At 46.6% G+C, this 23556-nt stretch overlaps 1 protein-coding gene across 5 annotated transcripts in view; it reads left to right on the forward strand.

Moving 5' to 3' along the window:
* The first annotated feature begins 10442 nt into the window (after window positions 1-10442).
* Window positions 10443-23556, forward strand: part of LOC146813413 (early activation antigen CD69-like) — a 74311-nt gene continuing 61197 nt past the window's right edge. For all 5 annotated transcript variants that reach the window (XR_014966972.1, XR_014966973.1, XM_085620188.1 and 2 more), the window contains exon 1: window positions 10443-10814. Coding sequence is in view for 3 of the 5 variants with exons in the window: in XM_085620188.1 (XP_085476314.1) it covers window positions 10469-10814 (346 nt within the window). In the remaining 2 variants the exon portion in view is untranslated. The remainder of the gene's footprint in view (window positions 10815-23556) is intronic.

A 23556-nucleotide genomic window follows, 5' to 3' on the forward strand; every position in this document is an offset into this window, starting at 1 on the left:
CTGGGTTGGCCTGTAGTGGTTTCTTCATTGCCAAGCAAAGGAGAAGGCACTTTTAAGGAACTTTCATCATCTTGCAGAATATTTCTCGTAGGGCTTGAATTTGAGCTTGCCTCCTGTCTGAAGCCTCAGGGATACAAGACTTCACCCCTTCTGTTTGCCTGCGTCTGGAACTTGCTGTTCTAGCTGCTACAGAGGGAATTTGCAACGCTGGCGAAGCCGTGAGCGCTGCTCTGACTTGCAACGTAGACCCAACGCCGGCCGTCGTGCCATGTCGACGCCAGCGAGCGACATCGTAACCTGCCATAAGTCGTGAGCGCTGTTCTGACTTGCAACGTAGGCCCGACGCCTGCTGGTGTGCCACATCGACTCCGAAGCCGACGACATCGCGGAGCCGATTCTTGACGTGGGTTGTCAAGAATTCATCGACATCGTGACATCGTATGGAACCGTGGTTTTGGCGCCATTGTGATGTCATCTCCTCTCCGGTAAGGAACAGACTCATCCCCTGCTTTGCGCAAGCATCGAGGACCCTACGCATTGCCTCCCTCGAAGCAAGGAAACGATGCCGCACAGCTCCAACGACGCCGCATCTCCCCAACGCCGTGAACTGTCTTTGTTTTCGCTTTTCCAAGGTACTGTTCTGTGTGGGTCTGTTTTGATTCCAGGCCCGACACTGCGCACCTCGCGGTCGGCGCAGCATTTTGGAATTTCGTTTACCTCGACATCGTGATAACTCCCGTTGGGGTTATCTGTTGCTAAAGACTGCTTTTAAGTGAATAGCCTATTTTTGAACTACTTCTACCAGCTTGCAATATTATTTTTGATTACAGTATTGTGGATTTTTGTCGTTTGTGGTCTTGTGTTAAGTCTATATAAAGAATACTTCTGTAGTGCTTTTACTGTTTTACTGTATGTGTTCACAAATGCTTAACACACTGCCTCTGAGATAAGCTTGTCTGTTCGTGCCAAGCTACCAAGAGGGTGAGCAGGGGTTATCCAGGAGTGTAATCCCCTTTCCCTGACTTAGAAGCAAGGGTCCCTATTTGGTTAAAGGTAGATACCTCTGCCAACTAGAGACCCCCAGTTCTAACATCCAGCAATTTGCTTGTACGGTTCGACCCTGTTAAGCCATTGGGTGTTTGGTGCATCACTCCACGTCCTGGTGATTATGCGTACTGAAGTGTATGAGGCATTGAGGCTGTAGAGACAAACAGTGCGGAGGGAGGAGAGAGAGAGACAGACAAACAGACTTAGGCCAGGCAAACAGACATCCGCACTTATGTTTCTCCAACCCAGCCGTGATGCACAGCCGGGTCGGAGACATGCGACAGGCTCCCAGGCCCTGTCTGAGCTGCAAACAAGGACAGCCCTAGTACTGCTCTCATGCTAGGTATAGCATGAGAGCAGCGTCTGGATACGGTGGGGAGCCTGTGCTTTGAGGCCTGCCCACTTCCGGTCCGGGCGAGAGGAGCAACAAGGCTGCCGGCATGGTCAGCAGGAGCGGAGCAGCAGGTAAATCTGTTTATTTTTATTTTATTCCCCACTACTGCTGTGTATATATATATATCTATATGCACTAAAAAAAAGTTTAAAGAGACGTTATAGTTAGGTGAAAATGTACGTTAAATCGTTTTTAAACTAACAAAACCACTGAAATTCACCAGTTACATTTGTCAGAATATGTGGACCAACCCGACCAAGGAGTTCGGGAGCTTCCCGGATGGGAGAATGACTTTGGTACTCATCAACAGCTACTCGTAGCTCCTGATCATATAGCTAACGTCATCTATGAAATTTCCCAAAGTGAGGCTCTGCTGTCGAAAATATTTGCCACCTTTGGTCAATCAGTGGAGGTAAAGATAGACAACAGGCCTCCACTCCAGGGCCTGGAGTTCAAAGAATATCTTGAATTTCTGGGTGCTCGGCACCGAACAATCACACCACAGTGGCTGCAAACGAAGGGCAAAGTGGAACGCTTCATGTGAACATTGAACAAGGTACACCGGATTGGCGTGGATCAAGGGGATGACTTAGAGCGGTGTATGCATCACTTCTTGAGGGCATACCGACATACTCCTCTCAGCACAACCCTTTCCCACATGGCATTAATGTTCCAGTGTCCTGTCTGTGACAGTCTACCAACTGAGCCCATGTGGCAGCTGCCATGTTAGATGCAGTTCAGGCACAATGCAGACACCAGTTAAAGAACAATCGCGCCAGTGGAGTGTGGAGGGCCAGAACCCCCCAACACAAAGCAGGAGTCCATGCTGTCATTCAGGATTGATATCCTAGATGGAATCAGGCGCGCCTTTCAAGAGGACCCCGTGATGCACCGGGAAAAGAGAGTTACCAGGAACATCTCCTGGTTCAAAAATGTGAAGCCAAAGATGAACTATATGAAGCAGTTGATGATATAACATGTCTGGGACATGGACGTGAACACTTACAGGTAAGCTTACCAGTACTGAGGTGAACCTATCCTAAATGTCACTCTATGGGAGCAGCAACCCGCCACCGGACATGGCCTGGGTGAGCCGAGTAGATCATGCGAAACATCTCCATGAAGCCATTGATACTATCAACATTCCAACCCGGCTCCCAGTCATTGACGCTGGGACAATATATGTACCATACAGCCAAGACCCAATCCCGGTCCAGGAACGTGTGCTCCCGCTAACTAACGTGGGGAAGTATGTGACATCACACTCCTAGCCTGGGTGCGGCTGAGGAGATAGATAAATATATTGGGGTTTGTTTGAGGCCGAGGCCCATAGTTGTTACTAATGCCTTGTCAGTCATTGCCACGACTCCTGCAACACTGCTCCCAGTCACCTGTAACAAAACGTGGGTCCAATGCACACTGTGTCCCTGGAGCCGAGCTGCACCCGGCTGATGAGCCCTGACTAGGGCGAAACTGCTCCTTGGTTGCTTGTGTTCCGGTTCGGTGAGAACGTGACCTGGCAGTTCGGGGTTGACTGTTCCCATTGGGGCAGGGTCAAGACTGGTTTCCATATGGCCGGGTCCAACCTGAGGTGAATGGTGAGCAATATAACAATGGACTGGGATGCGACCCTAGTGATTACCAGGGGTTGAAATTAATTCAAGCACTCATCCATCACGTTTTTGTATACTTTAGCACAGTCACCTCGACACAGGGTTTTGAAACTGTTAATGTGTTTAAATCATGTCTAAAACAATTACATTTTACATTTTATGTTTGTAATATTTTGCTCTAAAATGTAGCATTTGACCCCCCTTTTTTTCTAAATTTTTATCAGGAAAGAACTGTTTCAACCAGGGCACAAGTCGAGGTTACATGCGGGTAGACATCGCCAATCCCTTATTTTGACAGGGTGGGTGCCATCTACCGTGCCAGGAAGTTGGGCTCCACAGAAATACGCTGAACTCGTCCCGGTGTCATTTTCAGACTTTGGAGCAATTTCAGCAGCACCTGCACGTTGTATGCTTTTGTTCTGAGCAGCAACGTGAAGGCGGGGAGAGGGCTGACCAGATTCCAGCTCGTCCATATCTGTAACGCCCTGAACGTCTCAGGATCGTTTAACAGACACGACAATGAGGACGCAACCACTTGTGAAGGGTTAGTTCTTTTAATGAAGGCAAATAAAATACAAAGAACAAACAAAAGTTATAGTCACTGGAATCCTCCAGGCTAAGTACGTTACCAGCCCACAGCACGGATGGTCCTAACCGTCCTCTGCATATACGCCGATCCCGGCGTATGCCAACAGAGGGCAGAAATGAAATGGCCGACAATGCCAATCGGTAGGCTGTGAGGGGCACGAAGAGTGTTGGGGAGAATCGAGGAGTCAGGGAAACACCCAGCCGGGGTCTCTACCTGAAGGGAGCAGCCGCTCAACCTCTTCCTCAGACTGCACCGGGACGCGGAGTCACCTCCTGGTGATGCGTCACCGATACCCCAATCACAAGCAAGAAGACTGAACCGAGAGCAGCCGCTCGATCGATCCTGTGGACTTCCGAGTCTGTAACGCGGCAAACACCTCCTGGTGTGCGTTACAGCTGGCAGTCCCTGTGTCTCTGGTCGGGCTGGGAGTTACGTCTCCAACCAGCAAAAGCGCCACTGCGCTTGGACTCAGCCGAGTCAAAAAGCGAAGCTCAATGGTTGACCGGTAGAGCTTCCGGGTCCTTCACAGGTGACGATGGGGCAAGACACGGCCCAGGGAGTAACGACTCGACCTACCTCCGTTCTTGCCTTACTGGAGCACCACTCCGGAACACTGCTCTTCACGAAGCAGGTACGTCGGTGTAAACACAATATCCGACAGCCTTGTACCTCCCGGTTCCTCCCTTTATAGGGCGTGTTTTCCTTGAGTTATGTAACAGCTCTCCTGTTTACATAAGGGCGTGTTTCCCTTGAGTTATGTAACAGCTCTCCTGTTTACATAAGGGCGTGTTTCCCTTGAGTTATGTAACAGCTCTCCTGTTTACATAAGGGCGTGTTTCCCTTGAGTTATGTAACAGCTCTCCTGTTTACATAAGGGCGTGTTTCCCTTGTATGACAGGAATTCTTGACAATATCAAAAATAAAAGTTATGGGGCTGTCAGGCCACCTTTTGTTGGAGTGTACGGGCCGGCTTTTGGGAGCCTCACACCTAATGCAATGGAGGAGAAAGAAAGGCACACAGTTTGTTATCACTTCACAGGTACTTAAGAGAGGCATACGTTTGACTTTGTTCAGTCCCTGTATATAATAGATATGCATGCACAGTAAAAACGTCAGATGTGTTGGTCTGTCCCAGTATTTACACAAGTCGCAATTTAAATACGAGTTAAGAATGGAACCAAAGCGCTCTCAGGCATATATTAAACAGGAAGTGAAATATCCAAACAGTACGGACTTATATAACAAGCACATTTTTAAACTTATTGCAAAACATATGTAAGAATTTAATTCACTACAACATGTAATTTGTGACATATGATATATCAGGCTTGCATTCTTCAGAAAAACTGACAGCCGACACGTGGTTCAGCACTTTGTGACTTCTTCCAGGCTAGAAAAGATGAAAAGATGTACATATATCTCAGAATCCAATCAGTGGTCCACGACACGCTGAAGTAGTCTGTCTAGTCAAGAAATCCTTGTGGACGGTAAAGAGTTGCGTTACAATCCCAAGTATTGGAATTCGATTGTATAATAAAACCGGAGTAAATCACAATATATCTTGTGAACTACAGACAGTCAAATGGAGTCCATCTTGATCCCACTGCACAACCCGTTCCTACAAATAAGAGAGAAGCGATTGTTCAATGAGACGTATTGAAGTGAAACGTCCGGTGAAGCTAGAGGGGGGGCCATGGTAAGCTACGTTGAATGACGTATGTCTGTGCCGCCCTTGTTCTCCGCAGTAAAGTATACGAAGTCGTATGAGGTGCGAAAACTGTTACCACTACTACCCACCTGCGTCAACATTTTAAATACCACTATATTGTTTTATTTCTTTTATAGCGCTTTAGCACTACTCATCCCAATGCAGGGTGTCAGAGCGCTTTACATCACTCATACATGTTTTACATTAACAATAAATCATATGTGTGTAAATGTGTAAATCTATGTTGAAGATGTATTACATAAGACCGTGAGAGTTACAAGGTGTTGGAGCTGCCTTCATAGCTCACTGTGTTGTATTAAAAGATTACAATTCATCAACTGCGCGTAACAAAGGAATCTCTGTGTTAAAAGCAGTAACCAACTCACCTAGGTACGTAAAATAAAAATCAGTCATCTGTGTGTTACATAATCTGCTTTGCAGGAGACGTATTTACCCTCTCTGCTAATTTGATTCAAAACTGGGACTAGACAAAACACGGATCTCTCTAGCAAATACCTTATTCTCCAGAGTTAATTCACCTTTATTATTCCCTGAGATTTAGCCGGCACACAAAGGTTTCTGCAGCAGGTGCCTTAACCCCATAAGATATTTAAAACGAAGACTTTGCAACCCATTAAGCATAACCGGTTTATTGCCACATTTCTCCGGTTGCCAATTTCTTTCTGGCAGGCTTTAAAAAACATAAATGTATAAGTTGAGGCCCAGACTTTGTGTCAGGGTGTGTCAATGTTTTGGTCCAGCCTGGATGCAAAAAATCATTTGTTATATATTATCAGGGCTCCCGGTTATATGTTCTTTTTTTTTACTTTTCCGTCTGTATTTATCCATATTTATTTTTGGGTCATTTTATCTATATTTATCCACATTTTATTTTGTCGCTGCAGCTAGTATTTTTCCACGTTTATTCAAATGGACAATGCACGCTTGGTTGTTATAGGTTTAGATACATTTATGTAGATGGGTGAGTGGGTTACTGCTTTCAACAGAGATCCTTTTTAGGTCTCGCTGGCGAGATTTAATGTTTTTAGGAGATTTCTCTAGTGGGCTTTAAGCCCCGCCCCTCTTTTCCATTGGCTGGCGTCACCGTTTATGCTAAACGGTGGCCTGCCATTGGAAAAGAGCGTCTAGTGAGTACACTTTTCTCTTTTAGAGCCGTCCCAGTTGGACTGGCTGCCCCGACTTACTGCTGGCGTAAAAGGTTTCTTTATCTGTATGGGGCCAAACACATGGCCCCATAAAGATAAGAAACCAGTCAGGCCAGCCAGTCCAACTGGGACGGCTCTAAAAGAGAAAAAAAAGCGGGAGGCGTTGTTGGCGTTGCTTGTTATGTTAATGCCAGAAACGCATCAGCAAAGGAAGCATGGTTTTAATGGAGTCTCTGCAAACTGAAGCTAGAGGTTTTAATGTTTGTAAATATGTTAAGTCATCACCTCTATGCCCCCCCCCCCCCCCCCCCATGTACTCGCAGCGCTGCTCGTGCCTCCTGCCGGGTCTTCGCAGCGCCATTCATGCCTCGCGCCTGGGCCCTCGCAGGGCTGATTATTCCACATTCTAAGCCCTCGCAGCGCTGTTTATTCCCCAGCCTGGGTCTTTGCAGCGCTGTTCATGCCTGCTGCCGGAGTCCTCGCGGCGCTATTGATGCCTCGCGCCTGGGTCTTTGCAGCGCTGTTCATGCCTGCTGCCTGAGTCCTCGCGGCGCTATTGATGCCTCGCGCCTGGGTCTTTGCAGCGCTGTTTGTTGTACACCCTGAGTCCCCGCAGCGCTGCTCATGCCGCCGCAGCTCCCTCCACCCCCGGTTTCGGTCACCGAATTGCTGCGCACTTCCTCTGTCCTCAAGAGTTCCCGGCTCACTCCCCGCGGCGCCGTGTGATCCCCGGCGCTTTCTGCGCGCAGAGATAGATTCGCCACGTACAAGGTAACCTTGATTGATGAAGATGTCGCCTTCGCCGGGAAAGGTCACGTTCTCACCTACTTCCTCGGAATTATGCAGATTCCAAACTTAAGTGACTCCAATCACAAGTTGGGTGTCTGCATCTGGTGTCGTTTGAAGCCTCTAATAAGAAGACCGTGAAAGGTTACCAAAGCCCTGCGCCGCCGCGGATTCATCAGAGGCTAATAGGAAAATGGAGAGGCTGGGAGAGAATTACAGACAGAGACGTGGAGAGCTTCTCCGTGTTCGGCGTATTAAAGGATCCAAGCAGCTGTGAGTACCAAGAGAACACGGTGCGTCCGCTCTTGAGTCAGGCATTGGAGCTTGAGACAAAGGGCGCAGGAAATGCCCTTCTGAGATACCCCCATAGTCACAGACAGAGGGCACAGGAAATACCCTTCCGAGGTACCTCCATGCTTACAGGCAGAGGGTACAGGAAATACCCCTCCCATAGATACATCCACAGTTACAGGAAATGCTCGTCCGGGGTACATCAATGCCTACAGGCAGAGGGCACAGGAAATGCCCCACACACAGATACACTCATACTCACAGGCAGAGGACACAGGAAATTGCCCCTCCGAGGTACCCCTATACTCACAGGCAGAGGACACATGGAGTGCCCTCCGAGGTACCACCATACTCACAGGCAGAGGGCACAGGGAATGCCCTCTGATGTACCCCCATACTCACAGACAGAGGGCATATGGAATGCCCTCCGAAGTACCCCCATACTCACAGGCAGAGGACATAGGGAATGCCCTCTGAGGTACCCCTATACTCACAGGCAGAGGGCACATGGAGTGCCCTCCGAGCTACCACCATACTCACAGACAGACGGCACACGGAATGCCCTCCGAAGTACCCCCATACTCACAGGCAGAGGGCACAGGGAATGCTCTCCGATGTACCCCCATACTCACAGGCAGAGGGCACAGGGAATGCCCTCCGAGGTACCCCCATACTCACAGACAGAGGGCACAGGGAATGCCCTCCGAGGTACCCCCATACTCACAGACAGAGGGCACATGAACACAAGATGCTTTGATACCAAGAGACGCGCGGGACAGGAGTTACCCCTCCCATCCATACAGAAGAAGCCGCCGAGCACAGAGACTCTGCCACAGCCCATGGGCGTCGCAGAAATTTTTCCAGGGGGGGGCTAACCTGGCAAATGAAGGGGTGTGGCTAATGTTAATCAATAGGGGCGGGGCTAAAATGGTAGACAATCAGGATCAGGTAATGCTCAGGCCAAGCTGAGAACAAGCATTGAAAATGCAATAGGCCTCGCCTTTTATTAAGTTAAAGCCATTTGCTTTGCTATATAATGCCATTAGCAAGGCAAATGGCTGTAACTTAATAAAAGGCGAGGCCTATTGCATTTTCAATGCTTGTGTTACTTGCAGTCAGCAAATTGTAATCCTACTATTACAGCACAGTGTGCTGTGAAGGACCTTGTAACACTCACTGTCTTATGTAACACATCCTACATATTTATTTAAACACATATGATTTATTGTCAATGTATAATGTGTGATGTAAAGCGCTCTGACACCCTGGACTGGGATGAGTAGCGCTTTAGCGCTATAAAAGAAATAAAACAAAATATTGGTATTTAAATTTGTTATTTGTGTAAATATTGGAACAGACCAACACATCTAACTTTCCTACCGTGCAGCTATATCTCTTGGTTCGAGACTGAACAAAGTCAAAGGCACGCCTCTCTTAAGTACCTGTGAAGTGATAAGCCGTGTGCATTTATTTTCCCTCAACTGCTTTTAGGGGTGTGGCGCCGCCCCCTTCATAGCTTCCAGCCAGGATACTTACACAAAAGAAGGCCTGATGGCCCATTAACATCAAACTTTGTTATGGGCTCAGATAAGCCCTCTCCCTGTCTGCACTCGGACAGGCATGTCGTCTCCCCGCAGACAACAGCACATTTTTCTGTTTCTAGCTATAAGTGGAGACCAAGGCAAAATATTTTTCCATCTGTATTTAAATGCAGAAATCAGTTAAAACGGAAAACCGGGAGCATTAATTGTAATGCACTCTAACGTACTTATGATAGACATGCTACACATATGTGAGGTCTTAAGGTCTGATGTCCCTTCCTGTGAGGTCACGGGTTGTGATGCCACAAGCGATGTCATGCGGCATGATGTCACGCACTGTGACATCTGTTTTTTTTAGGACTTGTGCCCTGATGCCAACCCTCCCGACTCAGGCAGAGGACTGCCGCTTGCAAGGCTAGTCTCCCGTTTCCTGCGGGAGAGTACCGCTTGCAAGGCTGGTCTCCCGCCTCCCGATTCCTGCATGCAAACACCCGAGTCCTCTGCAGCCTTTTGGTGACAGGGGCTTGTCTTGTGTGACTCGGCGTGTGCACTGCCAGGACCCTGCTCCTTTGTCACACTCTCTCTGCCTTCATGGCGCTTCATCTGTGCTCCTGACAGGCAAGGGGAAAACGAAATCTGTCTGCATTTATAAACCAGATCCTGCAAGTCGACATTAGAGCCGATTCCGGACTCAACAAAAGACGATGACAGAAATGCAATCCCCCGCTTAAGTTTTTGTAAATCTCCAGTTTCCTCTTCCAAAATGTTGGCATGTATGCTGCATTGCCCCACAGATCACCACTGCAACATACACACTCCCACCACCACGTACAGCTGTTTACAACGGAACCTTCAAGCAGAAATGATAGCTTTTTCCAGGCTTCTTGTTGCCGTCAGCTGCACCCCAGGTCAATTCGTTTGTATCTGTAACATGTAAGTGTGTAAATGTTCCTCGTGTAACGTACTTGATTCTATTATAAAGCGCTCTGACACCTCTGGGTAAAGTCCGCGCTTTATAAAAATGCCTTAGATAAATAAAACGAATAAATAAACGTCTGCTCTGATTGGGGTGCAAACCTGCTCCCCTCTATGGGACTTTTTAAACTGCTTCCTTGAGCCCGAAGCCACCGTTGGAAAAGCCACTTTCACTTTCGGCCCCAGCTCAGGTTTCCGCTGCTGGATCCCTGGCAGCTGGGCGGGGCCTGGCTGGTGATTGGTGCTACAGCCCCGGCCCCTCCTCTCTAGGAGCTCCTCGACCAATGGTTGCCAGTGTAGGTGCTGCCACTCAAAGTTCTATGAGGCGCGTGTTTCGAACTTCAAGGCGCTGCAGAAGATGCCGGCGTGGGTACAAGTGTACGCAGAGGGGGCGCCGGGGAGTGCCGGCGCCCGGAGCTCCGGGCACCCTTCTGCCCCCAGCCCGGGGGAGGATCAACCCTCCCGGGCTCTGCTCCAGGCGGCACAGGCTCCATCCTCTGGGGTTACGGGGGCGCAGAGGGGGCCCTTCCGCAGCCCCAGGAGCCGGGCCCGTGGTCAGGACGTGGAGGCGGCCGTGAGCCCCGAAGCAGAGCTGCCTATCACCCCAGAACAGACCCAGAAAGAGGGGGCCGGAGCCCACCCCCGTGAGGAGCAAGAGGGGGCCGGAGCCCACCCCCGTGAGAAGCACGAGGGCGGTGTGAAAGGTGAGCCCCCACCCCATGGATTCAATGCTTAAGGGCCCCCCATGCAATCTGTGCTGTCACGAAGATAGAACAGTCTGGCGACCGGCTCTTTAGGTCTCGCCTGCGCACAAGACCTTTTCAATCGCTTCGGATTTTCAAGTGTCTCCTGGAGTAAGGCGATTTTAACATTGTCTGTTTAGATAAGCGAGCCCCTTTTCTTTCTGCGGATTGTTAATGCCACAGATGTTCCAAGATCTTGAGAATAATTCTGTTTTCCTAGCCATGTCTTGGGTGGTTTGAAACTTAGCTTGTTGTGGGACCTGTTGTAATTGATATTTGGTAATATGTGATCGGGAGCATGTGCAGCAGGACCGGACAAATGGTGACCAGTTTTCTGATCCAATTAAACCCCCCCCCCCCCCACTAGATTTAGCGACATCCATTGATTCGCATACATTCTGGAGAAGCAAAAGACAGCGAACAAAAATATTCCCAAACAAGAATATTTGGCATCCGCCATGGAGGCGTGCCGGCAACTCGGTCAGGGCAGCACGCGTACAAGAGGATAAGTGGTGCTGTGTAGGACCAACGACATAATTCAGGGCAGTCATGCGTGTCCTGATTGAAGTCTGTAGTACCTTCCTGCCAGAGTGCGCTGCACTGTATAGTTTGGGGTGAAGGAGTTCGTAAACTGCTTGCAGTCTCGTATCGCGCCGTCTTGTGCTGAGGGGGCCAGTGTTGCGCATGTCCAGATTCTGAGCATCCAGGCAATTACTAATGGTGTGTAGGGGATTCAGCACACACCGTTTTGCAGAAGGCTATGGCGTCTGCTGGTGTGTCTAGGATTTTAGGGCGCCCTTTGTATTCCACACTCAGGCGTGCCAGATTGAGCATGGCGTATTTGATGCCTTTTCTGCAGAGCATGTTTTTGCCGTCACTGAATTTAGATTTTGCCTGCTGGACCATGGTACCTGCTCCTCTGAAAAGGTGGCCGAGAAGTTGGTGAAGTTAAGTAGGTCAACTAGGAGCTGCTCAATGTAGATCTCTGGACGCCCAATGTTTGTAGTTTCCGTCATGCCAGAAATGCGTATGTTGTTGCGGCGGAACCTTGCTTCAAGGTCCTCGTTCTTTATGGCAATCTGCTTCAATACACGTTCTACCTTCTCCAGCCATTTCTGCATCGTAGTAGATGTGTCTTCAAAACCTTTTTTTCTCCCTCCCGAGACGTGCCCCTGCCTCTCAACCCGTTTCCCCATCTTGTCGATGTGCCCAGCGAGTGTCAAAGCATGCATCCATCGCATTGAACCCTACCTTAAGCTCCGTCATCCGGGTTTCCATATTGCCGGCTGGAATGTCCTTGTAGCCCTTCCCGGTGTGTTCCTCAGTGTCTGAGTGGGAGCCGCGGCTTTCTGTGGGTTCAGATGTGATCAGAGTTCCTGGGGGTCCGTGCAGCCCATGTTGAGTGGCTCACCGCTAGCTGCTGCCGGTTCGACAGGGGGTCCTGCGCTTCTTGAGGGAGGACTGGTGGTTGCAGGGTGCGGTGGATTACGATCAACAATAGGGGCTAAGGCTGAGTTATGATGGGGTTGTGTGCCCCAGATTTCTTTTTCAGCGTTCCCTTGTTAGCGTCAGCGATGGGGCTTTATCCTCCGCGTATTCAGCACAGTTGCTACTGCATCAGGCTTTCTCTGCAGTGCCTGCCTGACCCTCTGCCTGCCGTGCTGCCTGTCTACATCCAGCACTGGGTGGGAGTGGGTGCCTTTCCACTTGCTGAGAGTGAAAAAGTGACTACGAAATCGCCACCATATGAAATGGGCTAGCAGTTCTTCAGAATCCCCGCACCCTCGTCAGGTTTCAAAGGCTGGACTGTCTGGATTAGGGATGCTGCCCTAAATTAACAAGCATTGGCATAGCCAATAGGTCTTTACTTATAAGGTCCCAAAGGCAAGACCTATTGGCTATGCCAATGCTTGTTATTTTGGCAACCAGGTTAATTTACAAGTGTTGTTTTACACAGATACCATGGCAAAGATTTATTATAGGGGACCAGATATTCCTGGACCTTGCAAAATACTGGAAAATGCTACTTAGGAGAAGACACTGTATGGTTCAGAAACAGGGATGTGGAATTCCTGCAGCCCGACGCCCAGGACATATTGTTTGGTGTCAAGGGCAACAAGTTTCCATGTGTATTTTGTCCTTGGGACAAGCAGGCCCAACCCCCTGCAGCACAAACCCTTTGGTTGCCAGTTTGTGTAATGCTCCCAGAATGCTTTCTAATTTGATGCAAATATTTGCAGAGGCTTGAAAGCAAAATTGATTCTTTGCTTTCAAAATAAAATGTTCATAAAAAAAATGAAAGCAGGAAAAAAATATTTTGCTAATCTAATGTAACATTTCGGGTACCATTTCTTTGCTGAATTTAGTAACGCGTTAATGCATTCTAGTATTTCCCAAAAATATTCATAATGGAAAATCAGTGTGACCAGTTTCACTAAGATTATGGGAAACAAATAAACAAGCTTTGGCAAAGCCAGTAGGTCTGAAATTGGTGGTCAGCTTTTTAGTTATGTCAATGTGTGACTTGTTTTGGCATGTTTTTTGTAAAACCTTATTAGTGTGGGAACTGCCAGGCCCTCACCATTATAACAATCATTGTCGAAAACAAAAATAGTTTTTTGGGTCTCAAAAAGCACACATGGCCACAGTAGTTACTGGCACTGAACAAAACTACTTTGTGTGCCAATATGCTCCTTGTAAAAGAGCAGAATGTTGTCACTTGCAGTTAAGCCAGCCGATACAGAGAGAGACAGACAGAATTTTAATAAACACAAAAGGTCATGGTCATCTCCAGACCAAATTAGGGGCCCAATTAATAAAGAAAGTCTCAAAAGTGCACACATGGTATATGTCCTTGCATTAAATGCAGCTATACGGCTTTTGTGAATTCTCAAGAATTTACAGAAGTAGGACAATATATAGTACTCCTAGAAAATTTTCTGAACTGCATTTTAGCATGAGCAAATCTGCATGTGTAGATTTGCTCATGCGAAAATCAGAGTGTTTGCAAGTTCATTTCCCTCCAACCACTTTTTCCTCAACTCTGGAACAAGGTTTACGTCTGCTATTGTCAGGACTAAATTTCGAACATTTCTCAGTATGGGATCATATTAGAGAAGGTTGTTGAAAACCTTTAAAACATGCAAGTTAGTAGGGTTGCAGAGACTCAAAAGGGCATTCTAGCCCTGGAACTATTGCTTACCACTACCTTCAGCCGAAGTATGTAGATCTGCGGAAATGTGGCATCATAAGGGGCTTGCAAGCATTCAAACACTCCTATGGTATAAACCCTGGCACAATCAGAGAGGGTTATATCAGAACTCTTATATAATGAGATTGGGGGGGGAGCAGAAAACTTACCTGGGCAGCCTGCAAACGCCGGAACACGCCATTGCTGTCGCCGCCACCGCCAAGAGTCACACCGTGCCAGAGTCAGCGTCGCCGCCCCGGGACTCCATATCCCGGCAGCACTAGCGGCGGCGCGCGCATTGAACGTAGCGCCAGCGCCAGGAGGCGCACATAAGACCAGCCGAAGGCGGCTGAGCGGGGGGGAGCAGAAAACTTACCTGGGCAGCCTGCAAACGCCGGAACACGCCATTGCTGTCGCCGCCACCGCCAAGAGTCACACCGTGCCAGAGTCAGCGTCGCCGCCCCGGGACTCCATATCCCGGCAGCACTAGCGGCGGCGCGCGCATTGAACGTAGCGCCAGCGCCAGGAGGCGCATATAAGACCAGCCGAAGGCGGCTGAGCGGGGGGGAGCAGAAAACTTACCTGGGCAGCCTGCAAACGCCGGAACACGCCATTGCTGTCGCCGCCACCGCCAAGAGTCACACCGTGCCAGAGTCAGCGTCGCCGCCCCGGGACTCCATATCCCGGCAGCACTAGCGGCGGCGCGCGCATTGAACGTAGCGCCAGCGCCAGGAGGCGCATATAAGACCAGCCGAAGGCGGCTGAGCGGGGGGGAGCAGAAAACTTACCTGGGCAGCCTGCAAACGCCGGAACACGCCATTGCTGTCGCCGCCACCGCCAAGAGTCACACCGTGCCAGAGTCAGCGTCGCCGCCCCGGGACTCCATATCCCGGCAGCACTAGCGGCGGCGCGCGCATTGAACGTAGCGCCAGCGCCAGGAGGCGCACATAAGACCAGCCGAAGGCCGCGTCGCGGGATCGCGCGCGGGTCGGCGCCGGGAGAAGCCCGGGACAAGGGCGGGACCGTCTGTGGCCGTCCGGGGCCGAAGGAGGCCGGGCCGGGCCACCCCCCTTGATCCTTACCACAGGTATTTTGCTGCTTGCATAAATCTACGTGTTGAACTGTATATTCAGAGTGAATAATGGGGAAAACTACACGGATGGCTACTCGTTCATCTGTTAAATCTAAAGTCCCTACTAAGACTCCTCTCCCAAGTCTAACAGCAATAGACAGGATGTTGCAAAAAACAATTGGAGTCGTCGCCAATGCTATTGAGAGCACTGAGAGGCGGCTATCACTACCTCCTAGTCTCTGTCTGTTAGCGCAACATCAACAGGATACAGAGGACCACTCTAACGCCATGCTGAGTATGCAATTGTCACAAGAATCTATATTAATGGCCTCTTATGCGGACTTTCCGGTCAAGGACCCGATTTGTGTTGTATCTTCACAAAGTTCACCTCCTGATGAGTTTATGAATCGAGACAATAGGTTGTCTCTAACCCCTAGATTAGAATCAAGTGAGGGACAATCTAATACGAATAATGTCTCCAATCATAGGGAGGAGATAATTATCTGTGAGAATGAAGATACAAACTCTATGGGCTTGAAAAATGGTGTAACCTCCTTGCAGGAGGTACAGGATAGTAGACCGAAGACTAAAGTGGCACAGACTGTGCGTAAAAAAGGGAAATTAAAAGGGAAAAATAGGAAATCCTTTTTACCCTCTCGCCAAGAGAATGGAGCTAAAAGAAAGCCACCAAGTAGTATTGAAGAAAACTCCTCTTTACAAGAAGCCATTACACTGAGTGATTTGGTAGATTTTATGTTGAAAATTGAGCAGGTAATGAAGTCTCTGATATTACCAGTGGTAGGAAGATTAAAGTCCCTCTTTGATAAAATTGAGGGCTTAGAAAAGCAAGGGGTAGTTATTGTAGAATCTTTGGAAAAGCATGGCGCACTGATTAAATCTCAAGTTGCAGTAAGCACTCCTAGCGCAGATGATGTTGCTATTATTGTACCGCATACATCAGTAGCAGAGACTCTATCTGAAAGGAGTAAGAAGGATGATGCACCCCTTATTATATCTAGGGGGGAAAACATGTCGAATAAAATAGATACTGGTGAAAAAAGAATTGAAAAAGAGAAAGGTAAGGGATATGGAGAAAAGGAGAGAATGATGAACCAAAACATTGAAGAACAGAATGATAAGGTTAAGAAAATACATATTGACCTCCCTCCACAGTCATTACCTTATACAGTAGTGTTAACCGGGGTACCAGAATTGAGTGACGGAAAGATAGAAAATTATCAGGAACTCAAGAATAAGGTAATTTACTGGCTGAATCACAATAGGCCATTGCCTGGACAAACTCGTGTAGAAATTTTAAATGTTAGGAGGGTACACTGGATTGGACAAAGGCATAAAGATATCCAAGGAGATTGTATTATCATAAACTTGAGGGATAGAAGAGCTGTGAGTCACATTTGTCAATGGGAACCAAACTATAATATTGGCAGAATTCACACTCTAGATTTAACCTATTTTTACCCGTTATTGGATTTAAGGAGAGAAAATATCTGGTATTCTCGGAATTATGGGTACAGACATAGAGGCAACGTTAGTCCAAATTTTACAATCCCTTTAGCAAATAGATTTCAGAGCCTGCAGGGGTTAGAAGATATTGACTGACTCAAGGGAGATAATAGACCCACTGATTTGAATATCCCCAAAAGGTATCAGACAAGGGACCAAGGGCTTCGGAATACCCCCACCGAAACAGAGGTAGTTAAGGTGGTCCCTATCACTGATAGCTCACAAATTGAGGCATCCCGTGGTGAGGAAATGCCTCTTGATAGTAGTAACAATCTAGATGATGATCAACCTAGCGGGGAAGTTTGGTCCCTTATGAGTTGGAATATTGCAGGACTAAGGTCTAAAATGGGTAATGAAAATTGGGCAAAAATGGTAGGTGAGTCTGATGTAATTAGCCTCCAGGAAACTTGGACAACTGAACCCATACATATTAATGGTTTTAAGACATTTTTTTCCCCAGCGGTAAGGTCAGTTTACGGCAGGGCTAAAGGAGGTTTGTGTACGTATGTTTCGAACCTCCTAGTAGGAGTTAAAACTGAGTTAGTTTTTAATAATGTATATTATCACATTATAAGGATCACAGTCAACAAGGGGTTTTCCATAATTTTGATTAATTTTTATGATAACATCCAAGGTGAAGACCCAAAGGATGTTTTTAGACTATTAGGTAGTAACATCACATTGGCAGCTAGGGGGAGGTCAGAGGATTACTGCATTATTTGGGTAGGAGACTTTAATTGCCAAATATGCAGGAGTGGCGAGAATGGGTTGTGTGGGATACAACTGGATAGAGATAAAGGTTCTAGTCATTTTGAGCACACTGTACGAGGGGATTGTTTAAATGAAATAATATTTGAAAATGATCTGGACTTTGTAAATAAGTTGATCAGCCCGGAAATCCCCTTTTTACCAACGTTTAATGGCAGAGGGGCAAATACAACTATTGATTATGCCCTAATGACTTCTAGACATAGGGACACGATCTGGAAATACGGAATTTTGGATTGCCCACTTAGTGATCATTTTCCATTAAGTTTTAAAATAACCATGGGATGTAAGAACTATCGTGGTAGGACCAAATCTAAAGTGATAATAGGCGATATCGCTATGGTCCGAAAAAATGGTTATGCTCTGAAGTGGACAAAAATTTGCCCCCTAGAATTTCAGGAGAAATTAATTAGAAGTATGTTGCCAGAATTTTATGTATGTACAGATGTAAATGCCAAAGATATAGATTTTATTAGTAATTTTACATCAATCACTGCTCAAATAAGAAAGTTATTGTGGGTTGATTCCAAAGGTACGAACACAAGGAAGAAGAGGTGGTTTGATACTGAATGTACGAAGGCGTATAAAAGTTTAAAATATGCTATACATGCTACTGAGAAGGATGTTGACCTAATCAGGAAGTGTAGGAGTGTCTATAAGCAGACCCTTAAAAACAGGAAAAACGCACTAAAAGTAGAAGCATGGGATGCTTTATGTGACGCCTCGTTAAATAAAGATTCCGCCTCATTCTGGCGAGTCGTTAATGCCCCTTTTTCAAACTTTAGTGACACGGACCCACTAGATGTAGCAATCACTGAGAATGAGTGGGCCGAGCACTTTACTAATTTGTACTCCATTGTACAGGATCATATTGTTAGTACCAATGATGATAGTTACTTGAGAGATCATGTACAGAGGAGTATTCAACTCGAACCTAAAATAACAATAACAGAGGTGCAGAAATGCATTGATGCAAGTTTGGCAGGGAAAGCACCAGGTCCTGATGGAGTCCCTGTTGATTTATTTAAAAACAACAAGGAACTCTGGGCACCAATCCTCACACGCATGTTTAATGCCACTCTGAAAGAAGGCCTCCTGCCATCGTGGTGTGAATCCCTGATAGTGCCAATTTTTAAAAAGGGCGATCGTGAAAACTGCAAGTGTTACCGCCCAATATCACTCCTGGATTCTACTATTAAAATTCTAGGAAGGGTAATCTTAAATAGGTTACATACATGGGCTAATGAAGCAAATATTTTAAGTGACTTGCAGTACGGTTTTAGGAAAGGTCTTGGTACAATTGAACAGTGTTTGAATTTGCATATTTTAATTGAAAAATATACCAAAGTGAAAGAGGGACGAATGTTTTTAACTTTTGTAGATCTAACCTCAGCATTCGACTCAGTAACACACTGTAAACTTTGGTTAGTAATGGACAAAATGGGTGTGGATAAGCAGATTATTGACTTCCTGAGAGACCTTTATGCAGGAGCATCGGCCCGAGTAAGATTTGGGAAAAATGGTGAATGTACTAGATCATTTGCAATCAGAAGGGGTGTAAGACAGGGCTGTGTCCTGGCGCCGTTTCTCTTTACACTTTATATCAACAACGTGGAAAAGACTCTGATAACAGAGTGCAGGGATGTACCAATGGTAGAAAATAGATCAATCCCAATTCTGTTATATGCAGATGATGCGGTATTAATGGCTAGAACACCGCAGGCCATGCAAAGGGTAGTCACTTCCTTCTCTGATTTTATGAACCAGCTAGACTTAACTATAAATTGTTCTAAGACATTCACCATGTACTGCGGGGCGGGTGCGCAGAGGAAGAAAAAAGCAATTTATATTGGAACCACCCCAGTTGAGGATACTTTAACATTTCCTTATCTAGGAGTCTTAATCGATAGCTCTGGGCTATGGAATAATACTATTAAGACAAGGAAATTTTTGTACTGTAAATCTATCATGGCCTTAAAGAACTTTAGCCGGAAAATAGGGAAGAAACCAATTAAAGAAATGTTGACTGTTTACAAAGCAACTTGTGTAGCAATTGCCACTTATGGAGCAGGCTTATGGGGATATGCTAATGTCAGCACACTACAAGTTGTTGAAAACAATTTTATGAAATATCTCCTGGCTGTCCCACAGAGTGTGTCAACATACTCTTGCCATAATGAACTAGGGGAAACATACTTAGAAGATATAATAAAAACTGCACCAGTTCTTTTATGGCATAGAATATGGACCGTAGATGAATCTGGTTTAAATAGAATGATTATGAGAAATGCAATGGGTCTAGAGAAGTGTGGGAAGATTAGATGGTTGCACTATATCAATAATTTTCTCACGCTATTGGGTTTAGGGGATTATTTTACTGATCCTCTCTCTCTTTGTAATATTTCGAGGAAGTGTTTAAAAGATAAATGTATGACCTATTTGCAAGAAACCAGACTAAAATCAGAATCTAAGAAAACTACGGTAGTAGCTCACGAGCAAATTATAATCTGCTATAGTTTACAGCCATATCTAAAGCTACAAATGAGTGATTACGAAAGGTTTTTATTGACACGTTTTAGATTTAATTTATTATTTAGAGCACTCAGCTTTCCAAATATGAATAATTGGTCAAAAATTATGAGTAAATGTCCCTGCGATGATTTATCAGTACAATCTGACATGCATATACTTTTCTTTTGTAAATTTTATACTAGACCAAGACAAATGTTTGTTGTACCTTTGCTAAAAATGATGGAAATTGATCGCTGTCGCCCTGCTTTTTTAGCTGTACAGAAGTTGGATAATATTTTAACTGTCGTATTTATTTCCTCATTCCTGAAAAATGTTTTTAAATTACGGAAAACAATTGAGATCTGAACTTACTCGGTTTTTATTATGTGTGGCCCTATGTAATTTTATGTAATTGTGATTTTGTTTTTGTACTTTTATGGTTATTTTGGTATTAATAACCGAATAAAGAATAACTTGACTTGACTTGACTTGAGATTGCTCCCATAATTTGTCGCTGCACTACATGGAACCAAAGGAGCGAGTAGATTTTGTTACAGGACAAGTAGATTTATGAAGCACACCCATGAGAAATAAGGAGACTGAAAAAGCAGGCAGAATTTAAATTAGCATAAAAACATTTCAAATTGTCATAAACTGGGAACGTATATCTTCAGCAAAGGAAAAACGTCATGTGAGGTGCCATCATAAACTGGGAACGTATTTCTTCAGCAAAGGAAAAACGTCATGTGAGGTGCCATCGGGCACTCTATTTAACCAATAAAACTCTGTGGGACTTGCAGCTTTGATTATACTAATAGAAGTGTAAACGTAAAACATCCTAACAAGCAAAAAATACGGTTTGATAAATTGAGGCGCTGACTGCCTTATGGTGTCCCCCTTTATATATCTTCATAAGCACACAGTGTAATTGCCATGTGTCCCCTTATTATGAAAAGCCCTGTGACCTGGAACTCTGCATCACATAATGCCTTTCTGATGCACCGCAGCCTGCCCAGTTTTCACCTCTTGCACAACACTCAATATGCCCCTGAAGCCCATCACCAAGTGTTCCTGTGAAGTCCTTCACACTGCTTTCCTGGGGTGCTTCCACAGTGTGCCACAGAGCCGCATTGCATTGTGCAAATCTCATTCCTGAGCACCAGTGCAGACTGGTTGTCCCTGCTTCTTTTTGTTTCAGGCTTCTAATTCCCGTACCTTTCTTTTATCATACATTTAACTGCTAGGTCTTTGGCATGTTTCCCTATTCCTAGCCAAGTTAATGCAGGGGAATTTCTTTGGGCATTTGAGTCAGTTCGTTGAAACCTTAAGCGTACCCAACTTAAATAAGCAGAGAACAACAAACCAAACAAAATAGTGGAAGGCTGAATAGTTCCAGAGTGATGAGAATAGTAAAGGGCAGGTGCACACAAGGCGTTTACGGAAAGAATGTCCCTCCGACCCCGTAGAATGGAAATTAAAAGTTGTGGACCATTAGGTATGTGGCAACAGCCTTATAAATCCGGTTGCGGCCACGGGCTTGTCAGAGGCCCGTAGGATTCCCAATTTAAGTTGGATAAAACACAGCATTAAAAGTTCCGCAGCTTTGCCATTCGGCGTCGGCATTTATGCTCTGCAAACACGTCTCGGCAGCGGGATACCCATTTTTATTTTTTAAGGAGCCGCGTACATTTCACTTTCTGCTCTGTGCATTATTCCGAGACGGCCTGCAACTAATTCCGCTAGCAGCTGGAAGCCCGTTTCAGAAGCCTTTAAAAATGCATTGTGCGAAATATAAACAAGTACTTGCAATGCAATAGGTCTTTAATTTACGCAAGACCTATTGCATTGCAAATAGTTGGCAACTTGGCATCAATGGACAATGGGAGGGAGAGCGGGGAGAAGGCACGGGCATCGGTAGGGCGGGGGGAGGCACGGACAACAGGATTGAGGGTGGGGGAGGAGAAGGCATGGACACTGGGAGGGAAAAAGAATGCACGGACAATGGGAGGGAGGATGGAGGGGGATAAGAAGGCACAACAACGGGAATCCAGGCTGTTTCAAAAGTGAATGCGGGCGTGGCCGCTAAATGTAAGTGAAGCACGTCGTCCACCTAATGGAGAAACGAAACAAAGGAAATAGTACACGCCCCGTGTAACAACCAAGTAAGGGGGCCAGTAGTCATGGGAGGATACAAATGACGACAGCTGTACTAAGGAGGGACGAACCAGCCTCATAATGAATCAGAAGACAGCATTTACAAAGGACAAACAAACAAGCCAATGAAAAATAAGAGTGGGGGAGTGGGCAAAGCTTCTCTCTGTTCTGAACTACCACAGCTCTTCGCAGAGCAGCTCTTGCCGCTGGCTCATGCTCGACCTAAAAAAGAAATGTTCTCAAACATAAAATTGTCAGCTCATGATTCAAATCCTGCCTTGTAACCGTGTGATTCTTGACAAGTCGCTTCGTCTCACTGTTTCTGGCATTGTACATTTCGGCTCACAGCGAATTTTGGTTGGTTGTTTGAGGGGTGGCGGGGGGGTTCAAGTGCATTGGGTTGAGCTGTGTGAAGGCTGGTTGTTTCTGCGCACAGATACTGGCAGAGGTAGGTATCGCCTCTGTGCTGCCTCTGATATTGCCTACCCTCATTAAATAGATGCTTGACCCGGGGTGGGGCAGGCAACGTCCATGCAATTTTAACACTTCATAAACAGCTGTGCAGTGATCTCTTCTCACTGCCCCACATAGTCGAAATGAACCGGAGGCCACACCCCATATTGTTAATAAAGCGCTCGTCTGCTTTTTATAGTTGGGGTGGCGCTCCTTGAACTATTGAAAAACAAATACGAGCATTCGGAAAGACAGAAAATGTAGCTTTTGTGCAATGCAGGTAGTACATAGATGTGCACCAATGCCCTGCCCACAGACCTACAGTCCTTTATGCACACAGGTATACAGGCCCCCATGCACACTGGTCTACAGGCCTCCCTGTGCACACTGGTCTACAGGCCTTCGTGCACATGAGCCTATCTACCTCCCTGTACACAGGCCTCCATATACACTGATCCATGGACCCCCATGCACACAGGCCTATAGGCTTCCATGCACACAGGTCCACAGGCCTCCATTGGCATAGGCTTCCATGTGCACAGGCCTAATGGCCACCATGCACAAAGGTATACAGGCTTCCATACACACAGACCTCCCTGTACACAGGCCTACTGGCCTTCATGCCCTCAGGCCTATAGGCCTCCATACATACAGCACACCATCCACATAGGTCTACAGTCTTCCATGCACAGAGATATATAGGCTTCCTGGCACACAATCCTACAGGCCTCCATTCACACCGTTTTCCATTGACACAGGTATACAGGACTCCATGTACACTGATCTACAGGCCTCCATGCACACAGGTATCCTGGACTGTTACAAATTCATCCTGTGCTCTGGACACCCCCATTATTAGGTCTCGCGTAGTGTTGCAGCGCAGCGTGCTGCACGCTCTGCGAGACCTCTTGTGATCAAGAAGATTTCAGAAGGGGACTTGAAGCCCCACCCATCATTTTCATTGGGTCGCGTCAGCGTTTATGCTAAACGCTGGCTTCCCATTGAAAATTATGCTTTTTGAACACTGCCCT

The sequence above is a fragment of the Triturus cristatus genome, chromosome 7, assembly GCF_964204655.1.
Source record: "Triturus cristatus chromosome 7, aTriCri1.1, whole genome shotgun sequence".
NCBI classification, from domain to species: domain Eukaryota; kingdom Metazoa; phylum Chordata; class Amphibia; order Caudata; family Salamandridae; genus Triturus; species Triturus cristatus.